This window comes from Camellia sinensis, chromosome 7 (assembly GCF_055761805.1).
Source record: "Camellia sinensis isolate YWXY chromosome 7, ASM5576180v1, whole genome shotgun sequence".
In the NCBI taxonomy this organism is placed as follows: domain Eukaryota; kingdom Viridiplantae; phylum Streptophyta; class Magnoliopsida; order Ericales; family Theaceae; genus Camellia; species Camellia sinensis.
In genome coordinates this window covers 15441143-15454595 of record NC_138967.1, presented here as the reverse complement: position 1 = coordinate 15454595, position 13453 = coordinate 15441143, and the positions used below count along the sequence as shown (strand labels likewise).

Genomic DNA, 13453 nt, shown 5'->3' with positions numbered 1-13453 from the left:
GTTTCTATTTTTTTAAAAGTCAAATATGCCGACAACTTTGATATCATTATTAAACCAATCCATTAAATTAAAAAATCCAAAACTAAAAACATTTTATATATTAAATATATCGATTACAAATTAAAATTTTAACAACCACCAATTATATAATCATAATCCAAATACATAATAAAAATTAATTTGGTAAAAATAAATAAATAAATAAATGTCGAAAAAAAAATTATCAATTTTATATAATTTTATTTTTGGTGTGTAGAAATAATTTTTTAAAATTTAAAAATATTTTTTTGACATTTATTTTTATCAAATTAGTGTATATTTTATCAAATGGATAATTTTGTCCTTGAAATTAAGCGATAGTATCTTCAATTGTCCTTATTTGGAACAAGATTCAAAATACAAGGTCAAATGTGTCATAATTGAAAAATCAGGTGCCAAAGTGACACAAACCCCAAACTATAGGGACCGTTAATGTAATTTGCCTTTGAGATAACTAGAACCAAAGGGAGCAAAAAGAAGAAAGAAAGAAAGATGGAGCTGAAGAAGAGGAGAGAAGCATGCTTGTTAGACTCTTACGATTCACGATCTGATTTGTATGATTCGATACGGGTTTTAACCAAAACAATTCAATTTGTGCTGTTAAATCTCAAATTGAGCGTATCATACAATTCAATTGTTACACTACGATTTCAATTATATTTACATAATACATGAAATGACATAATTTTCGTAAAATAGAAAAAGAGATCAATTAAAAATACTGATGTCATTGTTTTATATGTATATACACAATTTAGTTATGATATTTATTTCATTGTAAACAATATGTGTGTATTTTTATGTGTATATATATATATTCATATATTATGCTAAATAAAGTGAAACTTACTATTCATGATTTGATATGATTACTATATATTATGTTAAACAAAGTGAAACATACGATTCATGATTTCATACGGTTCACAATTCTTGGTTTTGGCAAAATGATTCATGATTCGATCGACGATTTAAAAAGGATGGAGAGAAGAACGAGAGGGATGAAGCTAATATTGAATGAAACTGAAACTAAAATTGAGTTTATAGAAACACCTCAGTACATTGAAACATGAGTTCATTTTCAAATCTCTGTAACACAAACCGTTCTTCTGATGTTATAATGCTAGTAACAAAACATTTATTGTCTGATAATGGTTTCCTACCTGTCCTCCCGGCTCGATGAAGATAATCCACTGCAGTTTTTGGCAGATCAAAGTTATATATATGGGTTATCTCTGGAAGATCAACTCCTCTGGCTGCTATATCTGTTGCCACAAGAAGATAGCTTCTTCCTTGTCTCATTTCCTGTATTCAAGAAGCGAGTAACAGACATTTAGGCTGTGTTTGGATCATAGATATGTGTAGGAATTTGTGGAGGGAAAAGAAAAGGGAAGGATAAGAGCCATTTTCAATAGAACAAACAAAGCAGCCACCACCAAGTTTTCCGAAACCAAACTGAAAGGAATTGTCACCTAAATGTCCATTTTACCACAGAGCATAAGATATAAGAAATTGTCTTGTACATTTTTAGTACCCAATAAATAAATAAATAAATAAGAAAGAAAGAAAAGAAAAAAAGAAGAAGAAGAAGAAAATAGCAAAATATGTCATTCCTCCCAAGTTATATTTCATTCAAGGGTTTAGATTAGTGCAAACCAATTCCCAAAGCGTTTAGTCTTACATGTGACTTGCTAGTTGTATGCCACAGGCAATCTAGGAGATGTGGGTTGGGATTTTTTTTTTTCATAGAACAGTTCCATCATTTAATTAATAAGAACAAGTTTCATTTTGCCATGTTTACTTTGCATGCTATTATTCACACGATAAGTCCATATAGGGCTGGCCTTGGGGTAGGTTAAAAAATGAGGGCCTAATCCAACTTGTTCAAGTCTACAATCTTTTCTTCGACCAATCATGTTACAAGAAAGATTGAATGGATTACATATGTTGGCCCCGTTTGAACTGAATCTTCTAATGTGATATGGAAACATCAAATACTACAATATACAGAGATGACCTTATCTAATCCAATTTTCAACCCATTTTTTTTCCTATGGATGCAATAAAGAGTTACAGATACAACTAGCATCCATGAGCTGAACAGTACTTACAGATAACGAAGCTGCTCGTAAATTGAAATTCATGTCTTCCTCCAGCATAAGAATATCAAAACACCCTGGAAGAGAAGTCTTCAACAAATCAATTAGAAGAGTTGTTGGTGGAGCATGGCCAGCCTTCTTTGACTTCTCGGACTGCAATATAAATTGGAAAATAATATTAACCTACTAACTGGAGTCACCAATGTTTAGTTTGCAACAAACTACGAACATTATGAACAAGAAGTCGGATATAATATCGATGTAAAAATAACACATTATTCAAGTGATCAACCGTGAGTTAGATATCACATTTGTCAAATTTAATTATTTGGGTCAAGCCAGTCCTATATCAAATATATATTTTAAATTAATTGAGAATCATGGCAGAATTAACCTGTACGCTGACAAAAATTATAGCAGAATGAGGTGCATCGCCCCGTAACAAGGATAGCAAGGTTTGATGTCTTTCATTTTTACCACACATCTGATAAGCATGCCATCAAAAAAATAGTTTCTGTTTAGATCAGGATCTTATATATACAAATAAACTGAATATGAAATACAGCAACACCAAAACTGAACAAGTTTCATGGTTCCAAATTCTTTTACCACAAATCTGTGATGCAGGCGTGATGGCATTGGCTCAACTGGGTTTACATGGACATGAACAACATCATCCTGTTGGAAATACGATTTAGTATGCAAGTAATACAATGACCGGCAGATTGAGCTAAAGCCCAATAACGAATACATGTAAACAAAGGTTCCATCAGCAAACCTTGGTCCATTTTTGCTGAATGCAGTCAGATAAGAATCGTTTGTGCTGGGGAATTGATGCACTGGCAAAAATAGTCTGACGATTATTTCTTAGTGAGTATGATATTAGAAGCTTTCGAAGTGAACTGACTTGCTTAGAAGAATTGAACATGAAATCAACCTAGAAGGCACAAAATATATCATGTCAATTCCTGTGATGAACTTTTGTATTAAATACTCTAAAATTTATGAGCCTCTGTACAATAAGAGAAGCCAAATATGCCCCATATTGGATCCTTTTAGTAAAAAATGTCCACTCATCTACCTTAATATACCTTATCATTCAAACAAAGAGGCAGCCACTTACCTTGCCCAAAAGCCCGCGCCCCCCCCCCCCCCAAAAAAAAAAAAAAAAAAATTATAAAACTTCAAAGAAGTTCTTCTGATCATTCAAAAGAATTAAAAGCTCTCAAGCAGATGTCGCCGCTAGCAAATGCTGAATATATGTATTCTATATATCAACATACATGCACATTAACAATATAAGCAAAACCCAATCGCCCATTTTTAATGGGGTCTTGCCTGCCATATGGAAGCTAAACTTTAAAATCTTTGGCCGAAAAGACGGCAATCCCAAGAATAAAAGCCAAGTAAGAAACAAATAGAGTAAATTATATTTCACTTATTACCTCGTCAATTACCAACACCTGCATTGAATCTAGCTTAAGAATTTTCTTATCAATCATTTGACACAAACTCCCCAAAGTTGCAACCACTATTGTAGGGGGCTCCACCTGACAATAAGAGCAAGTTATAAATAAATTTTCTTATCAAAATTCTAATGCGGGAAACGTACAACCAAAAAAAAAAAAAGCATTCGTAAGATCATACAAATCAACATGATACCTTCAACCAACTTTTATGTCTTCTCAGCATTCCACCATCTAGAAGAGCCATAACACAGCATGCCTCCTCTCCAAGTTCAGCAGGTTTTGCAGCCAGCATACGAGCAACTTTTGTAATCTTGTTTATCAAAACATTACAATATCAGAATAACACATATCATAGCCCTGGTAAGATTCAAGTCATATATAAATTTTTTAACTTGAGAAAAAGAAAAAAAAAATTTGTAGAAGTGATCATCAATATTCATACTTGCATGCCAAGTTCCCTAGTGGGCACCACAATAAGTGCTTGCACTGATGATCTTTGAGTGTTTACAACTGCAAAAATTGATAGCAGGTATGCCAGGGTCTTCCCAGAACCTGTCTACAGGGCCAAATCAGAAAAAAAAAAAAAACAAAAACAAACAAAAAAAAACTACATTAGCCTGTCACTGCTACAGAGTCAGAAAGAGCAACAACTTTATTTTTTCATTTAAGAACATACATATGAAAACCATAACCAATATATAACCAATCCATCAGATTGCAATCAATCATGTACGTCAAATCTTATTGAATTCATTAACCATGTGTGTCATTATATTCCTTTCAGCAAAAGATTACTGACGGAAGACAAGTTTGAAGAGTAACTAACTATGGTATATTTTTTATATGTGATCCAGTGCATCCAAAAAATGGGATTTACAATATTAGGCCAAGCATGAGTCTGTCTGTAAGATGGTAAGCTAATTTGACAGATAGAAAGTTTGTGAATGTAACTTGAAGCACAAATTAACCTGAGCGTGAAGTATGCAATCACGCCCAGAAAGCATAATCGGCAAAGCTTTCCGCTGCACATCTGTAGGCACAACAAATCCAACCTCTTCCACCCTGCATCAAGTTAAACCAATTCTGATCAGTATCTTTCATATGATCCATTTTCAGCACATTTCAAAAAGACTTGTATTGTACATTTCTGCAGTCCTAGTGTGTCAATCATCACACACAAAACAAAGAAAATAAAAGCAATCCAGAAAACCATAAAGCCAAAACTTGTTTTTAAACCAATCATTGGTCTATATTCATCATTCTACTTCAATACTAATCAGTTAAATGAGAAAAGAAAAAGAAAAATACTTGATTACACTAAGTTTGGTTATTGAGTAAGTAAGAGAACTAGTAGAAAAGGAACATCGTTACACTCAGATCTCATAGTTTCAATTGTTTTGATTAGCAAATATAGAGCAAACCTTAATTAGCTGTTGAAAATCAGAGGAGGTATGATTGCTTTACCTTTTCTTTTCATCTGTTTTCTCAGGAGCCAAACATACCCCCCCCCCCTCTCTCTCTCTCTCTCTCTCTCTGAAAAGGAAAAGAAAAAGAAAATATCTTTTTCTCATATGAATTTGATTAAGATACAAATTTTATAAGAAAATAGGAATTCTAATTATAAGTAACTGCTTCTATAACAAATTTAATTTTTTTTTTTATATTTTCCTGTATTTTTTTTCCAAGAAACTGAAAGCTTACCATGCTATTATGCTGAATTGTACAAGAAAATTAATTTCCTTATAATTTCTACCACTTTCATCCTAAACAAACTTATGCTAACCAAACTTAGAAAAAAAAAAAATCATTTCTTTCACTTTCTACCATTTTCATCCTAACCAAACTGAGCCTTGTGTTTCAACTGTTTAGATTAGCAAATCAAGAACGAAACTTGATTAGTAATTAAAAAATAGAAGAAAGAGCTCATATTGCTTTCCCTTTTCCTTTCCCCTATTTTCTCTGGAACCAAACAGACCCATTAAATTCCCAGAAAAAAAGGAAAATGAAAGAAAACTCGCCTGCGCAATATATGATCTGGAATGTGATCTTCACAGAGTTCTCGGATAGTCGAAGCCCTCTCTGAGATATCAGCTTCGATTCCAACACACGTAGAATCAAGAGAAGCTCGTGAAGGCCGGCGATTGGAATTGGATAGAGGGCTGAGAGTCCGATTTCTACGGTTAACGAACCATGAGCGAGTGCAGTTGGGGTTTTGTGGTCTAGGTTTAACAGAGAACCTCCATGAAAGAGAGTAGAGCTGATTTGCAGAGAAACAGGCCATGGACGCTCGCGCACAGAGAGAGAGAGATAGAGAGAGAGAGATGGACAAGATCTGCTGTGGATGAGAGCATTGGGACCTAGTTAGAGATTTGTTTTGATCAGATGAAAATCTACGGTTGAGGAGTTTTGAGAAAGTTGAGGGGTAGAATGGTCCATTCATTAAAATGAAGCGTACGAAGTATGGGTGGGCGCGGGTCGGTTGTGGCCACGAAACCTCCAACCCGCCATCCGTCCGCCAGATTGGCAGATTAGAGAAAATCAATCCGCATCCGTCCGCCAATTCGGCGGATGTGGATTAAGCGGATTGGCGGATGGATGCGAATCGGTTTGGCGGTTTAAAATTTTATAAATTTTCAACGTAATTCAACTTGTGCACAAAAAAAAAAAAGAAAAGAGAAAGTATTACAGTCAATAACTTAAAAAAGTATTACAATTAATGCATACTTCATCCAAAGAAAGAAAGTTTGAAATTTTAGAATATCACAATCACTACATGTCTCATCTACATATTACAATCATAGCATGCTTTATCCACATAGAGTATTACAATATATGGATCTTAAAATATAAAAATAATTCAAACCACAAAAACCATGAACAAAGCAGTAGTAGAGATTGTATGTCTCTGTATTGTTACATTTATATATGTTTTTTAAAATAAAAACCAACCAGCATATATCATATTTTCTATTTATTACTTTTAGAGTTAGATTTAAAAACCAAAAAATATAAATAAATAATACGTTTATTTTTTTCAATTCAAAAAATATATTCCAGTTGAAAACTTTTTTTCAACAGAATATTTAAACTCTTTTTCAATTGAAAATACAAACAAAATATTTAAACAAATTGAAAATATAAAATTTTATAAATTATTAAGGGTGCTCGCGGTTTGGCGGTTTGGTTGCGCTCAAAGGAATCTCAAATCCGCCATCTGTCTGCCAAATTGGCGGATTGGAGAAAATCAATCCGCAACTGTCCGCTCGTCATCACGCATCCGTCCAAAATGCGGCGGATCGGTTCGGTTCGGTCGGTTTTGGCGGATTGATATATCCGCTGCTTACCTCTAGTACGAAGTCGTTTTGATTGAACTTTGCTGGTCATAACACGTTAAAAGTTGTTGATTTTGTGGAACCACTCGTGACAACGCTTTAAAAGGCATTATGTTTGATTGAGAGATTTGGAAGAGTAGATTAAATTATCAATTTGTAGGATTATTAAATTTTTGTTTGGATGTAACAAAATATTATAGGTTTAGTAGTGAAATTAGTTTAGGTGAATTTTAGGTAGAATTAAAAAAATAGTGAGGGGATTGAATATATTTTATATAAAAAATTCATTTTTTTTATTTTATTTTTTTTACCAAGTTCACCTATTTATTTTAATATTTATTTTAGTTTTTTAATATAGAAATAATTTATTTATTTATTTTATATAAAAATAAGTGCGAATCATATTAACGGTCCCTATAGTTTGGACCTTATATCACTTTGATTTATGACTTTTTAATTGTGACATATTTGACCTTGAATTTTGAATTTTATTTCAAATAAGGACAATTGAAGATATCATTCCTCAATTTCAAGAGTAAAATCGTCCATTTGATAAAATATAAATTAATTTGATTAAAAGATTTTTGAATTTTTAAAAATTATTTCAATCTACTGAAGATAAAATTATGTAAAATTGATAAATATTTGATAAATATTTTATTTATTTATTTATTTATTTTACCAAATTAATTTTGATTATGTGTTTGAATGATGGTCATGTAATAGGTATTTTTTTGTTTTCATTGAATTAGTTTTTATTTTTTCAAAAGTCAAAGATGGCTTTGATATAATTATTAAATCAATCCATTAAATCAAAAAATTCAAAACTAAAAACATTTCATATATTAAATATATCGATTACACATTAAAAGTTTAATAACTACCTATTACATGATTATCATCCAAACACATAATAAAAAATAATTTAGTAAAAATAATAATAAATGTCTAAAATATTTATCAATTTTACATAATTTTATCTTTGGTGGGTAGAAATTATTTTTAAAAAATTCAAAAACATTTTTTTGGCATTTATTTTTATCAGATTAGTTTATATTTTGTTAAATTGACTACTTTGCCCTTGAAATTGAGCAATGATATTTTCAATTGTTCTTATTTGGAATAATATTCAAAATTCAAGGTCAAATGTGTCACAATTGAAAAGTCATGGACTAAAGTGACATAAATCCCAAACTACAGGAATTGTTAGTGCAATTCGTCCTAAAAATAATTTAACAATTCCATCACTAATCATCTCTCACACTATCATCAAAACAAACACACTTTTATTTAATCCCTCATCAACAATCCACATATTAACAATCTGTTTATTAACAATCATCTCACTAATAATCTCATCCAACTTAATCCGCCAAACAAATGTGGCCTTAGACTTGCTTTGGGATACACCATATAAGTATATTTTTTATCTTTTTATTTTTTAAAATTTTATTATTTTTTATTTTTTTATATCTTTTCGTAAAAAGTTAAAAAATATATTTATTTACATTATTCCAAACATTTTCTACTAAATAAATAATTAAATATCTATGAAATTTAAGACGTATAGTATTTTTCTTTTAAAAATAAGTGGAACTATATCAAGCTAGAAGAAAGAAAAAAAATTATCAATACATGAAGGCATAAGTATATTTGTGGTGGAATGTAAATGAAAGATTGTGCAGATACAAGTGTCACTTGTACTCCCTTATGCGTTGATAATTATCTTTTCCTTTTCTTACATGCATGTAATTCTCCCTAAAAATAATAAGAAACTAAATGGAGATGGAAGAACGGAAAAAAAAAATTACGAACATAGGGGGTGCAACTATGTTTGTAGTGGGGTGCAAATGAAAGACTGTAAGGGTGCAAGTGTCACTTACATCCCTCATATGTTGGTAATTTTTTTCCCTTCTCCCATTTGCATATAGTTCCCCAAAAAATAAATTTTAAAAAAAAATTTCTTCATACATTATTTTGGCTTTAAAAAAAGAAAAAAGAAAAATTACATGTCAATGGTAATTTAAGAAAATTATTACATATGAACGGAAATGTTATAATTTTAATTATTAATATTGATAAAGTTTATCATTAATTTGTAATTAATTTTTAAATTCTACACTGATATGAAATTTTCGCTTAAAAAAAGAGTTAAATTCATTTTACCTTCTCGTGATTTGGGACTGGAACACTTTATCCCTAGTTCAAATATAGTCAGAAAGTTTTCATGTGATTTTGGATTAAACTATCACTGTTAATTTTTTCATCCAAATTAATAGAAGTTATATCACACACATTATTTTTTAAAAATAAATTTGATTTCTTGAAAAAATAAAGTGAAATTGATATAACAAACGACAATGTTATCTCGTTTTCTCTAATCTTAAAATTAGATTAATATATTAATTACAATATAATTAAGAAATGATTTAAAATATAAAATAAATAATAACTAAGAATTGATATAAAAATATAATTAAATTAAAATGATAGGAATTATAACAAATAATTAAGAATTTATAATTAATTATCATCTAAAATATAATTAAAAGTTAAGAATTATAATTATAATTAATTGTGATTTAATTGAATAAATATTAGCCATTATAAATTATGTGCATGAGACATAAGAAAGATTTTTTTTTTAAAAAAAAAAGGTTTGTGATCATTTACATTTATAGTTAACGGTTACACTTTAATCCAAAACCACATAAAAACTTTATGGCTATAATTGAATCATAAGAGGTAAAGTGTTTTGATCTCAAATCACAAAGGTAAAATGAATTTTGCCTTAAAAAATTGAGATAAATAAGTAGTGAAATTTTAAAATTTATTTTTGTTTTTAAGTTAAGAAAAAGGGAAAAACTGAATAGATGCAAATTCATTTTTATAACAAATTCAAGATCCAAATATATTATTTTATTTTCTTATTATTGATGAACTATCTTTTCTCTAACTCGTCTCTTTAATAAAAAAAAATTGGAACTAATAAATTTATTATATTTTTAACTTAATAAAAGAGAAAAAAAAATGAAGGAATATATACAAATTCATTTTATTAACCATACTTACATATGCCATTTTTTATTTTCTTTGACAAATTAAAGATCCAAACATGTTATTAACTTCTATTTCTCTTTTATTTTTCTTTTCTTTTTTTTCTTTTTTTTTTTTTTAACTATCTTTTCTCCAACTCCAACATATCTCTAAATTAGCTCCACTAATATTTTCATTATAAATCTTTATAGTTGCACCTAATTATTTAATCTTGTTCTTTGTGTCATCATTTCAAAGCAAATCAACTATGATAATTATACTTTGTTAGAACTTCACTCTATCCGATTGAGACCGTGTTTTATAATATTTTGCAAAAGGGAAAAAAATATATTTATACAATTAAGTTTTATAAGCTCAAATTTCAAGAGAAATGTAAATGTCAATTATAATTTTTGATCAATTAAAATTTTTGATAATATAATTGCACATGAAGCTGCAAATAAACCAATTAAACTAAATAATAGATTTTCTTGGAATTGATTTAAGTTTTCAGGATCTATTTCTTAAATTTTTTCAAAAGCTAGTTTGGCCCAAAAAAAATAAAATAAAATAACTCATTATTTCCATTTTTTTCCCCTCTTTTTTTTAGGTAGGCGGAAATAATTTTAGAAAATTCACAAATAATTTTTATGGTGTTTGCTTTTTGAAAAAAAAAAAAAATCTCAAAAATATTTTGAAAACTGACCAACCATATTAATGTTTTCAAAGTATATAAGCATGATTCATTTATCTCCCATGAAAAAATAAAAATAAAAAACTTGGTCAATTATTTCTTGAGATAATTTCAAGTCAATATGATTGGTCACTAAACAAAGTCGCTAATCAAATCAAATCCAAGTTATGTTCAATGAAGTATAGAGAAACAAGTTATGGTCAACATAAGTTTCTTTATTTTAAAAATATCTAAAAAAAAATTAATTTAATCAATGAAAGTTATGTTAAAATAACTTAAATTTTTAAGTGGATATTCACTTTTGTTTAATCAACCTCTTTTTCACATTGGTCCATCCCACCATATGATTTTTCACATAAAAAAAATGAATAGCTATGTCTTGTAAAAGCTTACACCTAAATTAGTACATTTCAAACTAAAAATCACATTTCCCCCCAAAAAAACTAAAGTCACAACTTTTTTTACACCTTTTTCTTTTAATTTTTTAATATTGCTTGTCTGCTACTTTTTGTAAACCCATATGCTTGGATTTGTGTTGGTTGGTTCATACTTTCACCTTCACACCTCATAATTGACGCCAACCTCATCGACTAGAAATTTACAAAATAGAATGGTCTAGGATCATTTTTTACATTTTTATTTTATTTAATTTTTCTTCTTAAGGCATTAAAAATTAAAGAGGAATAAAACCTTAAAATGCGACTCCTATAAATAATAATAATAATAAGACCCTATTTTGATGACAATTCTCCCTAGTTGTTTGCAATGTGCTATATAAATACACTTTTTGATTTTTTTTGATTAAAAAAGTAAAGAAAAAAAGATGTATGTTTGTGATAATTTTTTTATTTTTTACAAAAAGATATATGATAAAATATTGCAATAAAATCAAAATGACCATTCTACCCTTTTGACTTTTTGACTTTTGGGTTGTTGAATTCAAAGGGCAAAATAATAATTTTGCCCTTTAGGCTTTCCCCACAAGCTACTCTTGAATAGTATGGACTTTTTGACTTTTTCAGTAGTTGTTTGGGATGTGCTATATAAGTGTACTTTTTGACTAAAAAAGTAGATAAAAAAATATGTATGTTTGGAATAATTTTTCGAGTTTTTATAAAAAAATTGTGTAATAAAATATTATAAATGCACAGTACACTGACCAAATTGTTGACTTTTGAGGTGTGCATGAATTTTTTTTTTTAAATAGGAATTCGTGGCTTGGGATGTGCCATATCTTCTCACTTTGCTAAATGTATGTACAAAGTACACTGACTGAACCTGTTGGATATATATAAAAAAAAAATAGCTTCCCCCACACGCTTATAGTATGGGATTTTTGACTTTTTTAGTAACTTTTTGACTTTGTAATTTTTGTAGTAAATGCCAAACAAACACTTAGCCTCCGTTTGGGAAGTGGGTTGGCTTTTTGACTTTTTGTCTATTTTAGCTTTGTTTGGGAAGGGTTTTTTGACTTTTTTGACTTTTTTTGTGAGAGAGGATTGTAATGATTATGTGTTGAATTTGATATTTTATTTTTTGTGGCTAAAATAGCTTATTTTGTTTTTTGTGGCTATTTTAGCCCCTAACTCACCCAAACCTTCTTGCCAAACACCAATTTAGTAACTTTTGGACTTTTTAACTTTTGTAGGTTATCCCAAACAATATATAATTTTGTGTGACTTTTCAATTATAGAGGGACATGCAATTATTTTATTTTATATTAAACGAAATAATGGATTAATTACATTAAGGGATTGTTTAAGATGTTCTAAGTAAATATACTTTTTGACTTTTTATGAAATATGGGTTGGATTTGAAGTGATGTGATAGAAAGGTAATGTGGCTTAAACAAGATGATGCGACTTAAATAGGATAGTGACTTTTTGACTTTTTAACTTTTTTAGAACATGCCAAATCAAGCCTAAGACTATTTCATTTATTTATTTGTGAATGTCAACTTACCTCTCATTTATGAATCAATAAATTTTGACCACTTTAACTAAAAAATATTATTACTTTCATTCTTTTAGACCAATTTCACAAGAGTTGTATTTATATAATTTTTATAATTAAAGTGATCAATTTAAACAGATTTATCAATAAAGAGAATAGAGTGTTACAAATAGTTAGGTAAGTCTTGATAGAATTAATCCCAAAAAAATCATGTGTCTCACGTGGGATCAATTACATAATTTATTTTTAGTAGTATTGGATTTTTTTCAATATTACCCACCACCACTACCACCACCCGCCATCACCCACCACCACCCGCCATCCCACCCACCTGCCACCACCACCCACCACTATTACCACCCACTACCAGCCACCATCACCCACCTATCCACCCGCCATCACCACCCGCCACCACCCACCACCACTTGTTGTCCGTCACCCACCTGCCACCACCACCCACCACCCACCTGCCACTACCACCCACTCGCTATCACCCACCACCGTCACCCACCCACCCACCCACCACCACCATCCGCCACCACCACCCTCCCGCCACCACCCGCCACTGCCACCGTCACCCACCCACCCACCACCACCACCCATCTGCCTGCCACCACCTACCACCACTCGCTACCCATCACTCACCGTCACCACTTTCTACCACCGTCTTCCATAGCCACTTGCCACCACTTGCTATTTTTCACTTTTTTTTTGTATTTTTTAATTTTTTAAAATATTTTATTAATTACCAAATACGTTTATAATTTATATTTTTTTAAAAATAAATAAAAATCAAATTATAAAATTTTTGTGAATATAAACCGAAAATAT

General features: G+C 30.1%; 1 protein-coding gene across 5 annotated transcripts; it reads right to left on the bottom strand.

Moving 5' to 3' along the window:
- Positions 1-1052: 1052 nt before the first annotated feature.
- Positions 1053-5982, bottom strand: LOC114316882 (DEAD-box ATP-dependent RNA helicase 58, chloroplastic). 5 transcript variants are annotated; one of them, XM_082877509.1, is made up of 10 exons: positions 5626-5982; positions 4576-4669; positions 4050-4163; positions 3801-3917; positions 3584-3688; positions 2917-3075; positions 2748-2816; positions 2533-2622; positions 2151-2291; positions 1053-1344 (listed from the first exon to the last, which is right to left on the bottom strand). In XM_082877509.1, the coding sequence occupies exons 1-10, from the start codon at positions 5886-5888 to the stop codon at positions 1081-1083; spliced, it is 1416 nt and encodes a 471-aa protein (XP_082733635.1). In that variant the 5' UTR covers positions 5889-5982; the 3' UTR covers positions 1053-1080. The 5 variants fall into 5 exon arrangements, with proteins under 5 accessions (XP_082733635.1, XP_082733638.1, XP_082733639.1 ...); XM_082877512.1 differs by having other exon boundaries at positions 1053-1511; positions 5626-5978; XM_082877513.1 differs by having other exon boundaries at positions 4050-4159; positions 4559-4669; positions 5626-5966.
- Between the last annotated feature and the right edge of the window lie 7471 nt (positions 5983-13453).